General features: G+C 41.3%; 1 protein-coding gene across 2 annotated transcripts in view; it reads right to left on the bottom strand.

Moving 5' to 3' along the window:
• ADAMTSL5 (ADAMTS like 5) overlaps nt 1-26,009 on the bottom strand; it is a 161,845-nt gene that overhangs the window by 15,915 nt on the left and 119,921 nt on the right. For both annotated transcript variants that reach the window (XM_085849649.1, XM_085849648.1), the window contains exons 7-11: nt 24,535-24,682; nt 20,428-20,511; nt 14,870-15,033; nt 9,860-10,046; nt 7,277-7,447 (exon numbers count right to left, since the gene is read on the bottom strand). In XM_085849649.1, coding sequence (XP_085705775.1) covers nt 7,277-7,447; nt 9,860-10,046; nt 14,870-15,033; nt 20,428-20,511; nt 24,535-24,682 — 754 coding nt within the window. The remainder of the gene's footprint in view (nt 1-7,276; nt 7,448-9,859; nt 10,047-14,869; nt 15,034-20,427; nt 20,512-24,534; nt 24,683-26,009) is intronic.

Raw genomic sequence — 26,009 nt, 5'->3', positions numbered from 1 at the left:
TTCGTTTTTATGACATCATCATTAAGAGGACGAGGATCTTAGCTCATTTGAGCTTGTTAAACCCAATTGTTATGTCTCCCTCGTTCTTGATCTTTTTTGATCTCCATTACACCTTTTTGCAGGACTTGCCTCAATTTGTACATTCTTATTTGTCCCTTACTGGTTTCACTGGAGGGGACTATATGTTTGCCGTCCATCCGTCCCACCTGTTTGTTTCTTTTTGACTTTTTTCCCCATACCCTGTAACATATTTAACTGAAACTTGGTAAACGGCTTCATTATGATAAGGTGCAGAACAAGTTCGGGCGTTTTATCAATTTTTCACAGAGTTATGCCCTTTGTGGTCTTAGAAAATATCACATTGTTCAGGGACAATGTATGGCAAAGCAATTCTCGCTCTTGTTTCCTATGATGTGCAGAAACTCATGAATAAGCAGGTGAGGAGGATTGATGGGGTTCGGTGTGTGGGGTGAGGCATTGCATGATAAAAAAAAGAAAAAAGCCCAAGGACTTTGTGTTGATTTATGGAGGGGACTAAGGTTAAATAGGCCATTTCTCATGATCATTGCCATGCTATGAAGATATGTTTCTCTTGGCAATACCATTTCTTACGTAATATCCGAACAGTATCCTAAAAAAAATGATGCATTTTGTGCGGAACGAGATTGTGTTAAGTTTTACTTTGGGAAAACATTCGATTGTAAAACGACAGACAAAGAAAGTCATAAACAAGTTGGCAAGCTGAGTTTGAGCACAGGGATAAAAACATACCGGAGGAGTTGGAGTGTGACATTCGGAATGAAAAACAGTTCGGACGATTCCCAAAGCCTACTTGGGAGAATAAGAGCGCAATTTGTAGATTATGAAAAGGTTGTTTTGAAAGGCAAGTACAGTGATTGCATGAAAACAGAGTTGAATTCAAGCAAACTCTAAAACAGTCCTTTTACGTTTAAGATATCCGGTGTAAAAACAAAGTATTGTTTGGTGAGTGGATAAAGTGGTGTTCCGTTGACATCGTTGGTGTGTATTTGATTCCCATGGCTGCTCTGCGGAAATTTCTGCATCCTGCAATGGATCGCCGACCTCGTCAGGATTGACTTTAGCCGAGAAGCCTTCACGACTGGCCATGAGTGTTCCAACGCTCTGTCATGATCGTGGACTCAACCGCTGTGTTTGCTACTGCAGTACCTACCTTATCCTAGTAACTTTAAGATTTCCGGTGTCAAACAAAGTTCTGTGTTTGATACTCCCTGAATTATCCTCCTCGGTCATGGGTGTACGCTCAGTATTGCAAAAGTCTGTACCGGAGAGCTCTCAGCTTGCTGACGATATTGCGGCCAACTCCAAATGAAAGTTCTTCAGTTTATTGTGCAAAAGAACCGGGTTATGCAGCCAAGTCTGATGATGGTTACACTTAATATGGTCACAAAATATAACAAGTCTTTATAAACATTATTATGTCACTGTCATCGTAAGCATTACCGCATAATGACCTGTTGTATAAATGATCAGGATTGTAAATATAATCAATATGTATATGTGGGAAAATTGCCCACCCAAACAGACCAAGGGTCGAACCCAAGCCTCTGGGGACCTGCTACGGTTCACCAGAGGCCTGGGCTTGATGACCGATCTGAGCGCATCATTTTTCCACCTGTACTGTACATATTAATAGTTATCTGTGTAAATAACCTTGGACATGGTTAACAGGAGGGTGCATAGAAGCTTAATTCCACATAGTGTAATCTAATTGTAATAACTATAAAGCAAAGAGCCTCTCCTGATGGTAGGAAGAGGAAGCAGGACTTGGAATATGTGCTTCCTATGGTGCCACTGTAAAACACACAAACACGTCTTCCCTCTCAAGGAAAGTGTGGGGTAATTGCTGAGGGGTTAAAAAGGGCAGGAAACAGACAAGGTAAGATCGGGTTTAAAGGATGGGTAAGGGAAACAGATTGATAGAAAACACTGGGGATGATTGCACAATGAAACGGAAGACCAAGAAGGAACCCGAAGAAGTAAAGAGCAATGATGGAGTCATCAGGAGGAACCAGGATAGTATTCGGGTTTCAGCCGCTACTCCACGACCCTCAAACCCATACAGGTGCAGCCAAGTGAGCCTTACAGAAAAATTTCTGCAAGAATTCACTTCTTCTTAGAAAGACAGATAATGAAAGAGGAATAGAGAGTGAAAGGGAGGAAAAAGAAGAAAAAGCAAGATTTAGAATGAATAAAGAGAATTGTTAAAAAAAAAAGTAGAAAGAAATGTGAAAGGAACAATGAACAAAGATGTTGGGAAGAACCCGGACAGATATATTTCAGCAGTTACTCCCCAGGCTCAAACGCAGTAACATATACAAGCGACCAGATGTCCGTCAGCGGGGAAGTACAATCCACACAGCATCAGGATATGGAACAAACATAATGAAAAGGATGTAATGTACAAACAATGTGAGTCAGCATTATTACTTGGTACGTGTGTGAAGTTTTTTTTTTTTTTTGTACAATGCCATGACGTGCAATCCAGGCTGGGATAACATCAAACAGAAATTAAAGACCTGAGAATCTCGATCAGCCAAAAAGGGTCTAAGCTATCTAATCTGTCTGAAGGGTGTAAGGGGTCTAAATATACTTTCGGGGTGTAAAGGTCGAAAGGTTCAAGGGACCAAAAGGGTATAAAGGTGTCTAAAGTGGTGAAAGGCATCTGAAGGGGTCTCAAAGGATCTTATGGGTTTTGTGGGTCCTCTGGGTTTTAAGGGTCTTCAGAGCTCTGAAAAGATGTTCAATTGTAGAAGGGGTCTCAGCAGTCTAAACGGTCATAAGGTAAATTCCAATAGTATGTAATTGATAGATGTATGTGTGTGAAGTCAGGGTGCAACTGACGTCCAAACAGTACGTAATTAATAGACATGTAGTCACACGGCTTCGGCCGGCTTCACACAGTCAGATAGACAGACCGTGTTTTTCGTATATACATACAAATATATATATATATATATATATATATGTATACACACACACACACACACACACACACACACACACACACTTCACAACACACCCCCCAATTTTTTTCACATTTTGTTGTGTTTCAGCCTGAATTTAAAATGGATTCGATTTTCATTTTTTGTCACCGATCCACACAAAATACCCCATAATGACAAAGTGAAAAAATGTTTTTAGAAACTGTTACAAATTAATTGAAAATGAAAAGCTGAAATGTCTCGAGTCAATAAGTATTCAACCCCCTGAGTCAATTCTTTGTAGAAGTGCCTTTGGTGCAACCCAATTTCAGCTTCCAGTCTTCTTGGGTATGTCTGTATCAGCTTTGCACATCTTGAGTTGGGGATTTTCTCCCATCCTTCCTTGCAGATTTGCTCAAGCTCTGTCAAGTTGGATGGGGAGCCTCGGTGAACAGCAATCTTCAAGTCTTTCCACAGATTCTCAATGGGATTAAAGTCTGGGCTTTGGCTTAGTTTTGTTTTTGTTTCCAAGTCGAGGCTCATATAAGAGCTAACACAGAGAACATACAACAAAGGGAGCAGGAGACAATCGGGAGTGAGAGAGTGAAGCACAACAATAGTAGGGAACAGAGACATCAGGAGATCTGTGGAAGGCAGAGGGATAGGGTGTGGTGCACGTGGTAAATAAGATGGACACTACAGTGAATTTCAGGAAGGAAAATGGAGAATTTGAAGGAGGTGGGTTTGGGGTGGACTAACGGGGGTAGAAAACTTCAAGGATTTGGATGGGGGAAGAGAGGAGATGGTGGTGAACAGCTGTTTTGTAGACCTGGAGGGAAGAGTGGAATTGAGGAGAGTGTGAGTGTTTGTTCCAGAGATGGAGGAAAAAAGAGGAATGAAAGAGTGAAGGTGAGCAGTGTTTCTTGATTCTTGTTCCATAAAGATCTGGACAACTTTGATTGTTCATATATTTCGTACCACAAATGATGCAATGAAACCTTTTTATAATTTTTTATTTTTTTTCAATTTTTGTATACAACGAGTTGACCTTTGAACCCATTGTGGCAGCGGTTGATGAAAAAAAAATCATTTCAAGAAAAAAAAGAAGATAGCTCCAGCCAACTATACCGCTGAGGTTGTTTGCCTTGATCAAATTCTCCTGAAGAGTACTTGACTGAATCGGGAATTGTTTTTTAAATAATTTTTTCGTTGCCCGATTTGAACGAAACTTGATACTGCACACCACAGGCAAATGGTGAGTAAGGTGGCCATAATATTTTTGCACTGTCATGTACCGTTTTGACTGTATTTCGGGAACATACATACATACATACATACATACATACATGCATACAATATGAGAGTTTTAGTAATATATATAATATAGATAGATAGATGTCGAGGCTCATATAAGATCTAACACACAGAATGTATAACAAAGGGAGCAGAAGACAAGAGGGACGGGAGAGGGAAGGAAAAACCAGTGGGGAATAGACACATGAGAACTGTAGAAGGGAGTAGGATGGGGTGGGGTACACGGTGAAAACAAGATGGACACTACATGGACTTTCAGGCAGGAAAACAGGAAATTTGAAGGAGGTGGGTTTAGCGTGGATTCATGGGGGAAGAAAAGATCATGGTTTTGGATGGGGGAAGATAAGAGATGGTGGTGAACAGCTATTTTGAAGACCTAGAAGGAAGAGTGGGATTGAGTTTAACCAGAAGGGCGTTGCTGGCGGACCTTGAGCGCCCTGCAGAAATATTGGCGGGACAGATATCAGACAAAGCGGGTGGGGGGGGGGAGCAAGGCCAGAGAGGAGACAGTAGAAGACAGAAAGACCACCAATCTGCTTGTGGTGAGAAAGTGAGAGACCCAAAGACTCAGCCTCATCACGGGAGATACCAATTTTGTTTTATATGAAACAGAAACTCAAAGTTTTCTATATTTTCAGGTCTGTTGGTTGAATGTAAAATAAAATGGTGACTCCACAGGAGAAAGCTCAGTGCATGGAATGGTTCAGAGACAAGATCCGACATGGAAGTCCAGCATAATTTCCGTCCAAGGTATGGAAGGAATCTGCCATCGTAGACTAGTATCAGAGAGTGGTACAAGAGGTTTAATGAGACTGGAAGTTGTCAGAAACAGAAAAGTTCCAGTTGATCAAGCACAGGTGCAGCAGATGTTGAATGAGTGTGTGAATCATTTCAACAAAGTTCCAGAAAATCAATCTGACGCACATCCAGAGAACTGGGATGACCAACCACCACTGTACCCAGAGTTCTCCATAAAAGACTGAACCTTTATGCTGACAAGGTGCAGATTCTGCAGGAACTCAAACCAAATGACGGATCCAAATGCAAGGCGTTTGCCTTGAAAATGTTCAGTCGGATAGAGGATGATGAAGATTACCTGAAAAAGGTCATGCTCACAGCCAAAGCTTGCCGGCATTCATGAGGGAAGGTCAACAGGCACAATGTAAGGATCTGGGGCTCTGAAACCCCCCATGTGGTCACTGTACACATGCGCAACAGTCCAAAGGCCAATGTGTAGTGTGGCCTTCTCCATGACCGCTTGGTGGGTCCGTTTTTCTTTGCGGAGGATACAGTGACCTCATCAATTTACATGAGCATGCTAGAAAGATTTGCCTTCCCACAGATTGAAGGCCTGCAACCCAATATCATTTTTCAACATGACGGTGCTCCTTCTCATTAGGCCTTAGTCGTTCGATTCATCCTGAATGAAAAATTCCCAGGTCACCAGATTGGCCAAGATGGACCAACCGACTGGCCCCCATGATCACCAGTCTTAATCCCCTTTAATTTGTTTCTGTGGGGTTTGTCATTGATTTTGTCGACAACACCAAGGTGGCAAACCTGCAGCATCTTAGTTCTCGGATCACAGTTCTATGCGCATTGGTGGACGCAAACATGCTGAGCCGAACATGGCAATAACTCAGGTACCAACTTGATGTCCTGTGTATGACAAACGGAGCTCACATTGAAGTGTATTGATGGTGTGCTCAAAAGTTTATGAGTTTCTGTATCATATAAACCAAAGGGTATCATTGTATCATTTGTGGTTCTAAATATATGAACAACCAAAGTTGTCCGGGTCTTTTTGGAACACCCTGTGTATATGTATGTGTATATGTATGTGTGTATATATATATATATATATATATATATATATATGTATATATGTGTATGTATATATATATATATATATATATATATATATATATATATGTATATGTATATATATATGTATATATATATATATATATATATATGTATATATGTGTGTATATATGTATATATATGTATATGTATATATGTGTGTATATATGTATATATATATATATATATATATATATATATATATATATATATGTGTGTATATGTATATATATATATATATATATATGTGTGTATATATGTATATATATATGTATATATGTGTGTATATGTATATTTATATATATATATATATATATATATATATATATATATATATATATATATATATATGTGTGTATATGTGTGGAGATATGTATATATATGTATATATATGTATATATATATATATATATATATATATATATATATATATATATATATATATATATATATATATATATATATATATATATATATATATGACCGTTTTTACAGCCATTTTTCCCTGCTGTGCAGGGGTTAGGCTTTTTCTTGAGGCAATGTTTTTTTTATGGCCGGATGCCCTTCCTGACGCCAACCCTGGTCGCCTCTTACGACACACAGGGATATGGTATACCTATTCTAACCGGGGCATACACCGCGACCAGTACACTGGTACTCACTTCGCCGACCTCAGATGGATGACAGGCTGAGTCAACCCCCTGGTGTTAATTCAGCAGCCAACGGGGCTTGAACTCAGGATCCTGGGATCCCAAGCCGCCACCCTAACCACGAAGCCAACACCAGGCTATATATATATATATATATATATATATATATATATATATATATATATATATATATATATATATATATATATATATATATATATATATATATATATATATATATATATATATATATAAGAATTTTATGTGTGTGTGAACAATTATAATCGTTTGCGGTTTTATAAAACCTTCAGATTGTTCAAATGCCTGACTGTTTGTGGCACTGCCTGGAAAAATCATAACCTTTACAAAATAGATAAAAGCATCATCTTTGTAAAACATTTCCACATGGAGCTATATTAGACAAAGTCTCCAGTATTCAAAGTCATGCGCCTTCTCATCCGATTAGTTTATGCTCAGCCATTGTACCTGGGGGTGGAGGTTCTGGTGGCTGAGGGAGGAGGGGGCGACGTGGTGGATCAACAATCCGAGAGCTTATGTCTTGCTCTGCTGGATCCATATGGGCACCAGAGTGGGAGCGCAGAGGCCAACGATGGACTGGAATTGAATCTGATCGCAGCTTACGGCCACTGGGTAATGCTGTGATGCAAAAGAGAAAAAGAAAAAAAATTATATTAATGATAAAGGTGAGAAAAAGAAAGAAAAAAGGAAAATGTAATGAATAAATTTATTAGTCGACAGATAGCATAATAATAATTTTATCTCAGAATTCAATGTAATCATTCAATCTGAGAATTGCAATTTAATTTAATTTTAGAACCGGTCACGTATTTGTACAATGTCAAGACATTTTTGGCCTAATTCTTCGGGGTCGTTCATTTACTATGTTCGGAAATTGATTGGAGGAAAAGGGTAATGGAATACAGACAAGGAACTGTACACAAGGAAGAGGAGGCCATTCAGTCCATCATGCCAGCTCTGCACCAGCCCCAATATCCATCACCCATCCACACACAAGCTACCCACAAGTCCTGCCAATATACACATTCCCATCCATCTCCAATGCTTCCCAATACCCATATTATTCCAATTTGAACATATCCATCCACTCCCTTTCCGGTGAGACCATCCCATGCATTACCTACTCACCGACTGAAAGCCCTCTGCCTTAATACTATCCTAATTCTTATATTTTATGTTTAAGGATTATCATCTTCAAGGATGATCCAAATCGGGGTACACTTGAGGACTCCTGCCACTTATGAAGGCATCTTTCGAAATACTTTGCTTTAAGATGGTGAGATATTAAAGCAGATTTATCAGAGCATATTGATTTAAAACAATCTCACCACTGGGTCCAAAACCCTGCACTGCTGCACTGGAACCTGAGCATGAGTACATGTTTGCCAGCTCTACACCAAGATTTGGAAAGTGCAAATGTAAATGAGAGATGTCCTTCACAAACACCTCTCAAGGATACTTTTGAAAGGCATTCTTTTTCGCAAACATGGCAGGAATACAGAAAAAAAAAGTGAAATAATGGTGAGAATGTCTCCAACATAGCTCCAATCACTTCAAGATGCCAATCTTAATATAGGAAGATGGAAATCAATGAAGGTAAGGGTGAAGAATCTGAACTGCAAGAGCTGTAGAGCATTGGATGAAATGAACAGGATTTTGATGCAACTGTGGAAAGCAAGGAGAGCCTAATGGTTTGGGTGTTGACCATTTGTTAGAGTCTCTTTTGCTCCTTGAAGGGTTAATGCCCGAAACATCAGCTTGCTTCCAATGGCGGCTGGCATACCTCGATCGACATCTTGTTGATTTCATCCATTGTTCTGTCTGTCCACCAACATGAGCCTTCACCAGCAAGACTTCATTCTGCAGGAACTGTGACCTACCACCAATGTAATCAATGCTGGTATCGATTTCTGTGTGGACTTAGATAGTTGTGTGGTCACATGTTGAGTTCAAATTGTTGCTGCTGTATTAATTCTGGTGAGAGGTCAGGATACGAGTAGGTCCATGACTTGAGCTTCAAGGGGAAATGGCCATGAGTGCTGGGGTGGGATAAAGGGTCTTCATCTTAACTTGGTCCTGATGGCCAAAAAATAAATACTGCAAAAATCGGGAGAAAAATGTCAAATTAATTTTATGCCACAAGTTTATTCTTGAGCAGAGTATATCAAAAGCCAAAAATGTTTTAAATAAGTAATATTGTATGATTTTTGTTTACTTTAAACAAAAAGGTAAAAAAAAAAGAGAAAAATAGGATTTGACGTGAATGCGTCAATGGATATGCCTCCACCAGCATTAGATGTCAACCCATTGCTACGTTTAATCTCAATTGAAGTTCAAATGAAAAATGAAATGATACATTACTGAGTGCAAGAGAGATCAGTTCTGTTCTTGTGTACGGCAGCTTGGCTACCGCCAACTCGAGTTGTGATCGGCAAAATAATTTTTAAAGGGCACATGACGTTTGAACCAAAATTGAATCGGTTTGTCTTAAGTCCATACTTCGGCCAAGTTTGTTTGAAATCCCTCGTGTAGTTCACAAGTCATTATGTTAACAGATTATTTTTCAATTAAAGGTCACATGACCATAGACCTTTGAACTTTTGAACCCAAAATCGAATCAGTTAATCTTTGTATGACAATTCACACTTTTGTCAAGTTTGGTTGGAATCCCTTCAGTAGTTCACAAGTTACCACGGTAACAAAAATCTACTGTGCATACATGGGCGGACGGACGCACGCACGTCTGGACAGAAAACCTGAAAACATAATTCCTCCGGCACATTTGGCTGCAAGGGTAAAAAAAAAACAAGAAAGAATATATTTACTAACATTTCCCTGCCCACACAAAAACCATTGCTTCATGAAGAAAAAAAAAAACCCACGAATGCAATGAAATAAACAACGTCATCAAAATATTTCACATCTCCAAACGATTCAGGAAAGATATTGCAAAGAAAAAGATCATCTCCAGGAAAGTACATGATGCCATTAACCCAGAACATTCCTTAATTTCATACTTTGTAGCAGTACCTGTGCTTAGGATGGTTGTGCTCACTGTGGTGGTTGTGGGAATGGCAGTGGCCTTCCTCCATGGAAAGAATACTGCAGGCCAAATGGCCCCGTGGCCAGCACTGGGGTCCAACTGGACGGCAGTGTCCCGTTCACTGGGAAACCAGAACTCGTACTCAATGTTTGGATTTTTCTCACGGAGAAGAACCTTTGGAGGCAGCCGAGAAGGAAAGTGGCTGAAGACCCAACATATTTTCGATCAGTAATCTAAATACCCGAAGAACATTGTGTTCTGAGCATCATTCATGGAAAGAAAATATATAAATAAACCTGTGCTACCATTTTGGAAAGTTCTGCAAAGTGACTTAGGCGACATCAATGGAGAGCTGTTCAACCATTTCCCTAAAGGGTCACATACCTCCTTTCAAAAGTGTTCGCTGTCATTTGACACCAAACTAATATCAACCTCATGAGAGGGACAGCTGAGTCACACTTGTTGCAGTTAATCTTCCCAGTTGTTCCTCGAATGTCCTTGTGCCATGTGTTACGAATATCCTTGTATTGATATTCTTCTTTTATATGCAACACCTGGCTGTGAGTATCACCAGAGGCTGATATGATGCTCCATGTCGGTTAGAGTTGCAATTTAGCCAGAGTGCCCACGATAGCTCGCCTACTCTTGGTGAAGGACACAGTGGGATCTTTAACGTCCACCAACTAATACAGGCAGACGGGACTCCCAGTTTAATGTCCAACCAAAGGGCAGCACACACATTGATGAATAGCCCTGCCTTCGAGACAACAGGATAACCATTCACAGCTGGGCTGAGATTTGAAATTTATGTAAAAGTACAATAATGTCTACGATTGATTTATCCTGCATGTGATAAATGTACGAGCTTCTATATGAGCCTGGCCAAAGACATCAGTTGACATGTGCGCTTTTACATAAGTTCAGGTAACAGCACTAGAAAGTAGAATTTGATGCAAATGCGTCAATGGAGATGCGTCTGCTCACGTTAGAGGTCAACACACCATGTTTGATCTCAATTAAAGGGCACATGAAAAATTAAAAGTCGAGAGAGAAAGAGATAGAAAAAGATATATATATATATATATATATATATATATATATATATATATATATATATATATATATATATATATATATATATATATATATATATATATATATAACATCAGATGCTTCAAACTCGAGTTATGGTCTGCAAAATTATTTTCAAAGAGCACATGATCTTTGACCTTTGATCTGTTAAATCTAAGATTGAATCAGTTCATCTTTGCATTTCAGTCCATACATGTGCCAAGTATGGTTGAAATCTCATGAACGGTTCATAAGTTGTTGCAGTAACACAGATATTCACTTGAGTGGCACTTGACCTTTTGAACCCAAAATTTAACCAATTCATCTTCGTATTACAGTCCATAGGTATGCCAAGTTTTGTCAAAATTCTTTCATTGGTTCACAAGTTATTGCGGGAACAAAAATCTGCTACTTGCAGGTAATATTCTCATGACCTTTAAGTAGTTCATATTTGCATCATAGTCCATGTTTTTAAACCCCTTCAGTGCTTCACAAGTTATCGCGGTAACAAAATCACCGTGCAGGACGCAGAGACGGATGTATGGACAACCCAAAAAACATCATGCCTTCAGCAGCGGGGGCATAAGAATCCCTTCCTCACTAGATCTTGTGCTGCAAAGCAGTTAAAATTTCACAAGCGGTTTAAAACAGCCACTCTCATTGAGATGTATGCGTCTCCAGACTCATTCATAGCTCAAAGTGGCTAAAGACTTCCATGCAGGCTTAGGTGATAAAATCCAAAGCCTAAATGTTCTAACTTCAAGGATATTCTGGGACTAAATCCTTCACAATGGCCAAATACATTCAACTGCTCACTCAATGAAAAACAATGTATCCTGTATTTGAAACAGCATAAGCATAAATACCACATTGACGAAACCACATGTTTTAACTGGAGAGTTCATTGAACACTTCACCCCACACAGTCTTGAAAAAAAAGGACATGGGAAGGGTCTTTTCAACTTTTGCTTTGTGTTTCCAAGTGTGACCTATATTAGCATGGTTCATCAAATTTGACCCATCGGCTTTAAATGGTTGCCATCGCGCCTGTAATTCAAACGGAACAGTGCAGAGCAGAATCTTCTGACAACTCTACTCAGAGAAACTGATAATTTTGGAGCGATCTTTGAGAAGAAGATGCACTTCAACAAATACGTATTTTGGATGGAGTTAGCCCTGTTGTTGCGTCACCAGGCGCCACCACTTTGTCTGAATCTCACTGTCACTCCACTTTCAGAGCACGCGGCAAATTTGAGTGGTCGAGGCGGCGTACAATTTTGCCCAAGTATTGATAAACAGATTTTTGAAAGTGCCAAAAAAGGTGATTTGCGTTCTTCAGTGTTCAAATACAGGTATCCCCCGCTTAACGAAGGGGCTAGGTCTCTTTATACCCCCTTCGTATAGCGAACCTTTGTTATGCAGGAGCTCTTTTCCATTATTTCTCATGGGAAAATAGCATTTCGCTTCCTAACACTAAACTTTTTGTCTAATAGTGAAGCCATATGCTTGGTATAACAATGGTTTTAGTTGCAAGATATATTATAACATTATTATTTACCCTATAATAAAGACAATAGCATGATAATAAAGTTAATTTAGTTGTAGCATTTACCAAAACAATCTTGAGTCCAAGTTTCCGTACGAGAAGGCGGTGGGAGGTTCTGGAGGATAGGGTTACTGAGAGGAGGAGGAGGAGGTCGGTTCATCAGCTGATGGTGGCAGAGGAGAGGCTTCGCTAGCGGTGGGGGAGGGTGGCGGAGGGGAGGACGGACTAGCAGGAGCAGGATGTCAGCAGAGGATAGAGTGGAGAGGATGGATTGGTGGCCATAGGTTGCAGCAATGACATGGTGTTGGGGGAAAAACACTTAATGGCGATGTTGCTGCACGCACCGAGCTCGTCCTCAGAGTGACCAGGGGCGTTGTCCACCAATAACAATGCCTTGTTTGCCAGGTTCTTCTTCTGCAGGTAGTTCTTAACTGCAGGTCTCATGTAGCCCTTCATGTAGTCCAGGCATATGCTTCCCATCATCCATGCCTTCTTATTGGATTTATAATAAACGGGGAGTGCCACCTTAGATAAGCCTTTCAAGGCCCTCAGGTTTTCCAAGCAGTTGATAAGGCAAGGCTTTAGTTTTAAGTAGCCCAATGCATTACCCTCGCAAACAAGTGGGAGGCGATCCTTGCAGCCTTAAATCCCGGTGCGGACTTCTCAGTGCGAGAGATGAAGGTGCGTTTGGCCATTTTCTTCCAAGTAAGGCCTGTCTCGTCAAAGTTAAAAACTTGATGTGGGGAGTAACCACCAGCCTCAATAACCTTCTTCAGCTCCACCGGGTATCGTTCATGGCATCATAATCAGAAGTTGCAGTGTCCCTGGTCATTTTGATATTGTGTAGGTTTATAGTACTTACGACAGCGATTAAGCCACCCGTTAGCAACAAACGTTTCCGCAGGCTGCTTCCATTCGGCGTCACTTCCTTCCTCATCAAATGAATGTGTCAGGTCCTCCTATGTCATACATGCTTTTTCTTGGATGATGCTGGAAGAAATAGGGCAACGACGCTGATTTTGTTGCTCAATCCAAACATTAAAGACTTTCTCCATCTTTTCCATTCTGGAATCTCTACAGCGCATAATATTCTGGCAGCTACCCACTGAAGCTGCCATTTTTTTCCACCTTCTTAAGCACTTCCTTGTTCTTCACTGTGGTGGCGATTGTTGACTCGGTCGTACCACACGCACGGGCAATAACAGATGTCTTTCCCCCGCTCCTCTTGCTCTTCACAAAAATCAATCTTCATCTCTTGGGTAATTGCCTTCCGTTCCTTAGCCGAGTTGAATGGCGAAGATGATGATGAGCATTTGGATGCCATTGCAGGTAAGATATATTTGTGATATTTGTACATAATGTTATAAAATTCACATTGTCGCTCAACGTACTAAAAAGAACAACAGCCGACAGAGAGAGGGAGAAGGAGAAGTGTGTTACGGGGACGAACGAACTGTCTTGCCGGGAGATGTGTGGTTGTGTGATGCGGGGAGCGAACTGCGTTCTGGGCGATGGCTCCTTCGTTGTCATGAATGAAGACATTTGTTAAGAGACGAATAGCCCGAAATGAAATCATTCGTTGTCACGCATCTTTGCTGTTCGAACGTTCGATAGGTGGGGATCTTGTACACTGTATAATTGAATTGAAATAAAGTAAAAAGTTTTAAAGGATACAGAAAAACAAAACAAAAGAGAATTTAATCAGAAGTTTACGGCCGTTGACACACCTTCTTTCACACCACCTTATTTAACACATTAAATTCGTTATTCGTACCTGTTGTTTGTGTCCTTTATGGTGTCCCTAAAAAAACAGTAGTTTTGCTGCTTGGAATGGTTTTCAATTTTGTTTTACTGCCAGACAGACTGACAGACTGAATCGTTGCTTTCCCGCACTGTTTATAATGCGTGCTCGGGGCGAGACTCCGTACAATTTGGGAAATTCAGAGCCAAACGACGACTAAACTGCAGGTTAGTGTTCCAATTTGTGTTCTCCAGTGTTGAAAATATAAAAGTCGATTGAAATCAAGTTGTTCCTCGTTTATCGAAATAGACTGATACACAGACAGAGTGAACCAATTGCTGAACCCCGCTTTGAGCTATGTGCGTGGACAATCTACAAACACCCCCGGCTGCACTCACTAACCAATGGCACAGCATTACATTTAGCCTCTTTATCATAAATAAGCGTAAATTTTTATATTTTACAAACTTCAATAGTTCACATCTTTAAACTCAGGTGATCAGGAACATTTAAATAACTAACACAACAGCAGCATTATTGTCAATAACACTCCATCCAATGGCCGCAGCAAGAATATCAAGATGATGAAGAAGTAGAGGCCATTATCATATTAAACAAATCCTCTTCTCATGATCTCACCATAACGTGGAGAGCTTCAGCTGTAGGTCCCACGGCCTCGATGCTCTCTCGGTTGTCAGCCGATCGCTTGTAGAGCACCTTGGTACCAGCAACGCTGTACTCACCTGGCCAGTCAATGACCCAGTTTCCGTTTATGACATAATGGTGGTGGCCATTCATCAGAGCTGTGTGTGAGATCATGCGCATACAATCAAATGGGAGTCCGAGCTACATTTTCACTAGTTGTCTACATTTTATGTGCACAATATGGCAGGATTTAACCCCCAACTCCCCTCTCTATCCTGTAATATCCCATTCCAGGGCCCTCCTTTGTCTTATTCCTATTTTATCTGAACCTCCTTCACTCCTTCCCAACTATGGCTTGTTTTTAATATCATATCCTCTTCTCACCGTGTTTTCATGTTTGTTTTCTACGAAAATACTGCATACATTATTATAAGCCACATCCATCCATTGGGACCATACTCTGTGCAGAGGGTTGGTGCTGCCTAAGCAGTCTCCTGAGCTATTGGGCACAATCCTGGATGGGTCGCCACTCCGGCACAGGACACCAGCAAGCTGGCAAACATTTTGCCGACCTCGGAAGGATGACAGGCAGAGTCAACCCAACCTGGTATTAATTAAACAACCGAGGGGGATTTGAACTCAGGTTCCCAAGATTTCAAACCCACCACCGTAACCATTATGCCAACACCAGTCATCAAAGCCATATAGTGAAGCGGAATGTTATATTAAATAACTAAGTACACTCCTTCTTTTTCTACGAGCAAGGGACAAACTAAAATTGAGATTAAAGGCTTGATTTTCTGCAGATGGTATGAAGTAGAGTATCACAATAGTATAAACAAATGAAAAGACTTTTTGTATGCAATGTTGAGGCTCGTGGAGGAACTGGAGCATGGAATGGATCAAGACAAAAGAACAAATGAGAAGGGCAGTCGGAAGAACGCATACCTCCGCCCTGTAATGCCTGATCCACGAGAACATATTTGGCCCGATACATTTTTGAGATATCATGCTATACAGTATAACGTTTTTGGCCCAATCTCTCAATGGTGAAGAATCACTTTGAAAATTAAATAAGTCTCGTATCCAGATCCAGGTTCGGATCTTGACCAATATTGAATCACTTTTTCGGGGTCACACGCCTAACCTGTCCATTAAATCTCATCTGAATCCGTCCACAACTTTTTGAGATATTGTGCTATATATTAGTTTAGCCCCATCTCTCAATGGTGAAGAATCACTTAAAAATTCTAGTCGTTGGATCCGGATCCGGATCTTCACCAAAATCTAATCAGTTCGTTATTGTCACGCACTAAACCTGTCGACAAAATTTCATCCGGATCTGTGAACAACTTTTTGAGATATCCTGTACATGGACGAACAGACAGAAAGTGGTGAAAACATAACCTCCTTCACTTTCGGTGGTGGAGGAAACAAAACAGGAGAAAGAGAGGAGGGAAACATACCAGCAGTAGGGATGAGCCACAGAATAGAGGGAGACCTGGGGAAATAAGGGATATGGGGAAGAATGAGGTTCTCTCTCTCTCTCTCTCTCTCTCTCTTCTTCTTCTTCTTCTTTCTCTCTCTCTCTCTCTCTCTCTCTCTCTCTCTCTCTTTCTCTCTCTCTCTCTCTCTCTCTCTCTCGTGCAGCCTGTGGCTGCTGGTTGCATCATTGGTTGGGATATGGCTATGCCGCTGATGGCTATGTCCCCCTTACCAGTATACTGGTACTCATTTTGCCGACCTCGGAAGGATGATAGGCTGAGTCAACCTCCTGGTGTATTAATTCAGCGGCCAACGGGGCTTGAACTCGGGACCCTAGGATCCCAAGCCGCCACCTGAACCACTAAGCCAACACCAGGCTTAGAATGAGGGCTCGGGGAGGACATGAGGGTGAGGGGAGGACACTATGAGGACTAGGGGAGAAATAATGAGGGCTAGGGAAGGACACAATGAGGGCTCAGGAAGGACACAATGAGAGCTCGGGAAGGACACAATGAGGGCTATGGGAGGACACAATGAGGGCTATGGGAGGACACAATGAGGGCTATGGGAGGACACAATGAGGGCTATGGGAGGACAATATGAGAGCTAGGGGAGGACACAATGAGGGCTAGGGGAGGACACTAGTTTTTCAGTTGCATAGGTGAACAAGGTGGATACAGCTGCAAATTTTAAAGAAGAAAAAACTGGAAACTTGGAAAGAGGTCGGCTTTGCGAGGGTTAACTGGGGTAGAAAAGATCATGGTGTTGGATAGGGAATGATCTGAGATGGTGGTGAGCAGCTGTCTTGAAGCTTCCTCTACCAAAATAAAAAAAAACAGATTTACCTACCAGCTCATGCAGTTATTTAAGTTTTCAAAACAACTGACTGATCACATGACCTGCAGTTTTGAATGTCGAATAACTATGCACAATACGTAGTTCATTGGTTGTTTCACAACATCGTTACACAAGAGAAGCTTACTAGTTAGTCTTAAGCCCACCTCACACTAGCTGACACAATGCAACAACATTGTCGGCGATAGCTTAGTCCGTGACAGTTTTTGATAATTGTGTAATGTGCGGCAGTTGACGAGTCTCATCAACTAGTTTTTCAGGTGCATCAGCGACAATCGTAAAAGTTCAACATGTTCAACTTTTACGACGAGTTATCCGTGACAATCGTGCATAATGGTGTCGTGTGTGGCAGTCTCCGACAATCGCCAATGTGGCAAAATGTATCGACTGATTAAACTTCAGCTTTCAATATCTTGCGGCCATAGTGTCATATCATCTGAAGCATTTATTTTTCTTCATAATTGTAGCTTTTGTGAACTTTGAAGTCCGTAAAAGTATTATGAAAGTTCAACGTAGTATCCTGAACCTGCCTTTTGTTTCCCGTATTCAACAAACCTTCAGGAACAATAAAATTGTGCTATTCTACCAGGGTGGACTGAAAGTCTCTTTACTCCTTCCACTTCATTTGTTGTCCTTCACACTTCCTCTTTCAAAAGCCAGTTTTCCCCACTTTAACAATGTATACTTTGGTGGAGAAGTTTTCCCAAAGCGTTCTGCGAAAGCTGGCTGCATTGGAGCAATTGTTCGGCCTGTTGTTGTTTATGTGCAGCCTATGGCTGCTTGTCGCATCATTTGCTGGGGGGTGCAGATGTGCCATTGATGCAATTCCCTCTGTTACCAGTACACTGATACTCATTTCGCAGACCTCGGAAGGCTGACAGTCTGAGTCAACTCAACCTGGTGACAATTCGACGACACACAGGGGCTCAAACTCAAGACCCGAAGATCTTAAGCCAGCCACCTTAACTGTTAAGCCAACACCAGGCTTGTTGTTTGGCCTGTGTGTACATTTTCATGCACCCAAACACAAGCAACCAAGTGCTCTTCGTGACCTGTGTCCTCCATGTCGTCTGATTTCCGACTGACTCTCATGTCAGTGAGTCAGTGTTGCTGCATACGATGGTGGAGGAGGGTGGAGAGGAAGGAAGGGAGGGAGGTGTGAGAAATTTGGCAAGGGTAAAGGGAACTTTCATGCCACCGTGTATGGACAATGTGTTACAAAAACGTTTCATGACATTGACATGTACCGGCACTTTACCCTTATACCACAGGGTCGCCTCTTTCTCCTGACACACCGTCGGTGACGTACCAGCACTAGTGCCAAAGCAACAGTGCTCAGAGCTTTCATCCTTCTCATCCTCTCCCAGCATTTCTTCTTCCATGCCATTTTGTTGAACGAAAGGAGTGTTGTCGACAATCGCGTAGTGCGAGTCAATTGTGCGGCGGTCTCCGACAAAACAAGATTCATCACCGACAACGTAGTTGCATCGGCTAGTGTGCGACGGCCTTTATGCATACCAGTGTAAGGATGAAAACAAAGCCGAGTTTTTATTTATTTATTTATTTCTTGTTGCTAAAGCGCATTGCACGACTTCTTGGCACGAAGCATTGCAGGTTGCTGCTATGACTCCCACACCGAGCTGTGTTTATAATCACAAAGGAAAGAATGTGAAGAGTAATTATGGAAATGTCATTTGTGAACGGTATGCATTCCCTTTTTGTACAGTGTGTGTGTTAACAAACAATAAGGAAGGAGCAATTGTAAGGACATAATAAATACTTGAATGTAAGTGCTATTTTATAGTTATGGCAACGGAAGTTCAGTTTGGAATAAGAGATCATATCTGGTGGGATCCCTTTCATCATGAGTTTTCATGAATTTCGTTCAAAGAACTTATTCAACTTCCAAATTGAAGTCTAATCTTTTCAAAGACGTGGACCATTGTACTGAGCCAGGAGCATAGCAGAGGTGGGCTCGACAAACATGTCATTAGTCCTTGAGTCACCCGCCTTGAGGTCTCTGGCAGGAAGACCGTATTGGCATTAATTGTTATTCTCAACTGATAAATCACATTTGTCCAGTTCAGTGAAACTAACCTGATGAAAAAACATTTTATACAAAGGATATACAAGGAACTTTGGTGGAGGAAGAGGCCATTCGGCCCGTCATGCCTGTGCTACACCAACACCGCACAAACGCAAGCTACCTCCAAGTCCCACCAATATCCATGTATCCCTCTACCTCCAATGCATCTCAATACCTATCCAATTAAAAATTGAACCTATCTTCCCGCTCTGATATTTTAGTCCATAATTTTCCACCATTTGGTGCTATGCATATGGTGAAGGAATTTAACACCACGTGCGACGCAGACGCCACATCTGCAAAACATACAAGTTTTCTTTGCGTCCACTCCATTAAAAAACACAAAAACAAGACACAACAGGCACCATGGTGGCTCAGAACACCCTTCACTCGACAACTATTAAAATAAATTTGTACCTTCTCAGAGCTCAGACATTCCGAAGCTCGAGCGCTACTGAAGACATTTGAACATCGGTGTGACTTGAATCATCAACAGAGATCCAGTACCTTAAATAAGTTTAGTCTGCTACTTGCTTCGTCCTCTTTTTTTTTCCCCCAAATGTTCATATGGATTGAACTCACTTATATTTTTTGTTTTAGTCACACTGATAAACACCATCCAGCTGTATTGCAAATACCAGTGACTACTCAAAATCTGATTAAGTCCTGAATATCAGAAGAGACAACAATGATCCTTCCCGTGTTCGACCTTGTTAACAAAAATTGCCACTGAGCCAACATTAAGCTGATACGAAGCTGTCGATTAATAACAGAGAGGTCAAAACACCTAATTGGAGAATGTGGTCACAACTGCAATTAATAAGTTAGAAAACTTCTCTTTTCATTTCAGCTACTCATAAAGTTGGGGAAACAACAACAACAACAACAACAACAACAGCAAAAACCACAGTGAAGACACTCAAACATATTAAGCAGGCTGGCTCTGCATTTGAATCGAGTTCAGATCGCATGACCTGATTAAAACCAGGTGCAATTCAATGGATACCTAAGTCCAGGAAGAAAGGCGAGAAAAAGTTGGAGAACCTTGCTAATGTGAGGGTCATGCTTCTTCAATAAAAGATGCAGTTAATGCGCGTTGCAGCTTGGAGACTTGTGTCAACTTTACCTAAGTAGTTGACACTCTTGTCAATCACCCGGATGTGTGTGGCTCCTGCTGGGATGGTTGTAACCTCATTGTAGCCAAATCGACCTGAAACACAGAGGGGAGGGGGGGGGGCAGGCGTTACAAGAAGAGAAATTCACGAGGTGAGTCAAGGAATTCATTGGGGTTTTGCCAAGGTCCTTAAAGAAAAATTCAATTCATCCAACCTGGCAATCTGGAAATCCCATGTTTGAAATATCGCCTTGTTCCTTTTGAACTTTGCTCGTCAACACCTTACTATTTGTTAGAATCCTTGGTCAATATATGAGTGATCACTCACACAATCTTTGACAAATTAAACTACACACACCAGTGAAAATTTAATAAAAGAAATAAAGGGGTGTTGGGAATAAATTACACACATACAGGTACACAAAGATTACAAATTTAACCCTTAAAAAAAAACCAGACCCGTCACAACGTGAGCATAGCCAAACTGGTGGGAAGGAAAAAAATCGAAATTGACTTCAACGGAATATGGAAAGTATTTTGTGGCAAAAAAGCCCAAACACTAAACCAATCATTTAGAGGCCTATAGGATGGGCTTTGGTAACAACAACAAGAAGAAGTATGTAGTTCTATAACCTGGTTATATAAATTAAATTGATAACATTACCAAAGTATCAGAGTGTACCTTTCAAATTGGGGAGTTACAGTTTTTAAACCTCAGTTGTACAAAAGATAGAATGAGTTGGAATAGAGGAGGAGAGAGGTAGATCGGGTCCACACTCTGTGCAGAGCGTTGGTGCTGCCGAAACAGTCTCCTTGGCTATTGGGCACTATTGGGACGGGTCACCACTCCGACACAGGATACCAGCAAGCTGGCACTCATTTTGCTGACCTCGGAAGGATGACGGGCAGAATCAACCCCACCTGGTATTAATTGAACAGCTGAGTGGGATTTGAACTCAGGATCCTGGGATCCCAAGCCCACCACCCTAACCATTAAGCCAACACCAGGCATATCATTCCACCATATAAAGGAAAACCTCGACAAGGACCTTGACTTAACATCACTATTTGCTAGCATACTGGACAAGTGAGGCTACGGAATGAAACACAATTTCCAGATAAGAAAACTCATGGTCATTTTAATGGTGGGTGGGAGGAGGAAGGGGAAGAGATGGGAGGACAGCAATGCCAGGTACCTTTGCTTTCGCTCTCTCATCTCCTTCTCGCCCCCCCCACCCATCCTTGATCCCCTCTCCCTCCTCTCTTTCGCCCCATGTCCTCCCTACTCTCCTCCTCTTACTCCCTTCCCCTCTCTCTTCCCCTTCCTCCTCTCTCTCTCTCCTTCTTTTAGTATTTGCATTAGTGATGTGATGCGTAGTACTTGCTAGTAGTAAATAAATAATTGAACACGGAAATTATTAAAAAAAAAACACAGATCCAGGCCGGTTCATGCTACGCAGTGCGGATGGGCCAATAATGGCTATTTGTACTCAACGTGACGACGTTTTCCTTCGACATTTTGATTAAATTATTAATGATATTCTCCATATTCTCATCATAAAGGTTTGTTAAAAATATAATGACAAAAGTTCATATGGTAAAAACACACACACACACACACACACACACACACACACACACACACACACACACACACACACACACACACACACACACACACACACACACACACACACACCAAATTGAGAGAGATGTATTGTGTGTTTTTCAGGCACAACCATTATTCAAAGAAAGATTTGTGGACGGTTTCACATGATAATTTCTTGTGACCATCTCCAAATTGTTTACATTGTTTTTAGTACGCCATCCCCGCGTGCATTTACATTTTGAAATGTTTATATTTCTCGTTTCTGTATTTATTTATTTTTTAAGTGTTTACATTTTTACTCACCCACCTCATTTAATTTATGTTGCACTTCAATGACGACAAGTCGCCAACAAACTACATGGCTGCGTGCATGCAAGTGTTATGGATGTAAGAGAGCTCTTGCGCTCGGTGTACGTGCCGTCACGCCTGTGACAATTATCGTATTTATACGATTATAGTTATGGTACATCTGGTAACAATGCTTGTCAGACTGTACATAAGATCAACCGTTACAGACACCTGTCTTTCAAAGTAGTTTGTTGTCACAACTGTAATATTATGCTTTTAACCACACCCATTTAGGGGTGATTGGTCCTTGGGCAATTGTGTCACCTTGTCACCCACACAAGGGTGATTGACAGTCATTATCCAGCCAATCCTTTTTACCCTTACAGGTTAATAAGTTTGTATTTTGGTCGATTTTTTTTTGGAGGATTTGTATTGTGCTAGACCCATGGAGTGTCCTTGCCAACCCTACATTGGAAGGAACTTCCTGATATACGTATAAACCTTTATCAACCCAATAATGACTATTAGTTAACATGCAGGTTTTTGTAATGGTATTTTAAGCTCACGAAAATGCATTTATGACCTTTTACCTAACAAAGTGAAATTGAAAAAGATACAATTATACAGTTATCAGGGAATACATCATCAGTTTGTAGGGTAATTGTGATACTGTGCAATATAATGGTCAATACTCTCACCTTGCATCACATTAAATGAATTAGGTAAAACAAAGTCTCATAAGTAGTTATTTTCATTCCTTCCATTTGGGTGAAAAAAAAAAACAAAGAATATTCTTGTTTTGTTATTCGTTTTTGTAATTAAATCGTACAAGCTTGACTCGCTCAGATCTCACATAGCGGAGCAATAACATGTCCAGAAATCACGTGCTTGTTATAGTGTACGCTCTAACCATGCTGACCCATTCCGCTTGATACAAAACAGATTTCACGAGGATAGGAGTTCCATGAACGTACACTGACTGCCCTATGGCAAACGGCAAGCACTGCCAGGTTTGCACAGCAACACAGTCTGCCTCTCCCATCGCGCGCTGCAAACCGCACAACACCCGAACCGCATTATCACACACTCCTGGAACTTTAACAGCTGAAAACAGCAGAACTGTTGTTTTCATCTTCTAATGAATAGTTTAACTTCATTTTCAGGCTAAAGAGATGTAAAGGAAATTTTGGCCAATAAGGTGTTTACCAAAAATTAGGTGGCATTGTTTTGTTTCTGGCAGGTACCCAGAGTCCAAAACAATGACATTAAAAGGTTGCAAGTTATAGGGATCAAGAAAATGTTCCACCTTCAAAAGACATGATATGCAAAAAGACAAAAAAAAGGAAGCAAAGGTAAATATTCACTTAAAAACTGGTGATAATTGGGAAGAATCGCACGTTATCATTGTGTTCGGGAAGAAATGGCCAAGACGTCACTAACTGGTATTTCTGTCCAACAGACTTCCCGAAGGTGAGGGGACATCACGTGATTGCAATATTCAGATGTTGAGAACCAACGTCGTTGGGTCTAGCGAGAAAAAAAATGTTGGGTCCCACCATTTGCATGTTGCAGTCAAACGACACCCTCGCAAGTTGGAGGGGATTTGACATGACGACAGGTCTTCAATTTCCTTCAAATAATGTGGATGCTAATTTGAAATACGAATGAATTTCGAGTAACTCTTCTCCAAATGTAAAACCAAAAATCCAAGCATTTTCTCTCCAACCCCCCCCCCCCTTCTTAAACTGTGCCAAGTCAATTTGGACACATTCTTGGAACAAAAGCAAACCGCTTCAAAAAGTTTTGTGAGTCGCCTCAAAATGTTAATCCAACTTTATGCAAAGGTACAGAATATGTAAGTTATCCTTATGTAAATATGAACACTAATCTACAAAATAGAAAAGGTAATAATAATATTTATTTAAGTATTTAAGATTTAAGCAATCTCATAGAGTGCATCATCAGATGATTGAGTGATCTATAAAAATTAAAATTCCTTTGTAAATGGCACAAAAGATCTGAAGACAAATATGTAATCGGGAGGAAGGTTAATTCAGTAGCTACAGTGTCTCTCTGTGTGTTGCCTGGAGATTATACTCCAGTAGGGTCTGATAGTGATAGGCAAATAGGGAAGTGGTGAAGAGAGTGGTAAGAGAGGTGAAGATGGAGGGGTTATATCTTTTCAGTAGCATTGTTGAGTCGAGTATTATTGAGCTAGCCACCGGAAGACGAAGAGGATGAGGATGAGGATGAAGATGGACCACTTGTGTACGTGCTCCTGAAGTGCAAGCACGTGTCATTGTGTCCACCACAGACACGACAAACATCCTTGGTGATGTTGGAGCCAAGAAGCATGTCGCAGCCGATTTCCTGCAGGAACAAATTGAGAGAGGTCAGAGAATTAAATGCTGGTGACGAGAGTCGAAGTGAAAATCCCCTAATGCAGGTATGAAGCAAAAAATAACAGCTGATCACAGTGAAAATCGACACAATATGTCTTTGGAGCCAAATAATCAAAAATAATTTTGTTGCTAATCTATTGGAGCAGATCATCCGTTTTCTGATTTATTAGTCTCTTTCCATCTGTTCCCATCCTGCTGTTGCTCTGCCACTCTAAAAACCTCTTACCCTTGGTGCAACATTTTCCATGATCCTCGGCAATAGCCGTCTCCTTCACTGCCAATGGTTAGAGAGTCTGCTCCGAGTGTCGGAGGCCGGTGGTTCAAACCCCAGCTGAGTCACACCAAAACATGGTGCATGCTGCTTCCTTGCTTGAAGCTTGGCATTGAAAAGGATAAGAGCATGAACAATCTCCATCAGTTGGCATCCATGTGGAGGAGGAATTTCCTCCAAAGAAAATGCCAGTCAGGCCAGGTTAGATATGTGACTTGTTACAGGTATCATGTAGACCTGTACTAACCTGTTTCATGGTCGGGAAGTTGGCGACTAAACCATCTCCCCCACCAGATTTCCTGGTGAGGAGGGTGTATTGATATGGACACCCAGCAGGATTAAAAACAAAACCTGTCAAAGGGTGGAGGAGCTACTTGTGAGCCAACGGCCATCCATATCTAGTGCCCTCCTCCTGCAGATGGGTTACATTTTTTTTCGGAGGTTGGTGGCAGGATTTGCATTCTGGCCAATGTAAAACCCTTTACCCCTGGAAAACACAAGGAAAACGCAAAGAAAATTGAAAACCAACTCTGTGGGAGTAGCTCCTGTGCAGCTGCCCTGTGGAGGGCAGCTCACCGGATGACGGGATTGGGGCAAAGCCTTCAGGACCCCCACTCTTTGATGAGAGGAGGAAAACCACCGGGTAACCTTGCCAGGTCAGATTGCAGTAGTGTGTGTTGGGGTGGTGCTGAGGTGTCGTCCACCGGACGGCGGTCTCCTTGGGTTAACCTGAGGTAGCCCCTTCGGGTGGATGCCTGGAATGTCCTATCTCTAAGAGAGGATGATCACCTGTCTCTGTTATCATCTGAGCTCAAGCATTTGAACATCGGTATTGCAGCACTCTCTGAGTTTTGGAGACCGGATAGTGGCGAGATCATGGTGGGTGGTTACACCTCCGATTGGTCTGGTCGCTCTGATGGTTACCATTACCAAGGAGTTGCTGTAGCTGTGTCCATTAAGCTGACTCCAATGAGAATTGAGGTAACACCGGTCAATGAGCGTATTTTGAGACGAAGGATTCCCC

Source organism: Eptatretus burgeri, chromosome 12 (genome assembly GCF_056783735.1).
Source record: "Eptatretus burgeri isolate ZD-2024b chromosome 12, Ebu_testis_v1, whole genome shotgun sequence".
In the NCBI taxonomy this organism is placed as follows: Eukaryota; Metazoa; Chordata; class Myxini; order Myxiniformes; family Myxinidae; genus Eptatretus; species Eptatretus burgeri.
The sequence above is the reverse complement of the archived record's forward strand: the minus strand, read 5'-3'. Positions and strand labels throughout refer to the sequence as shown.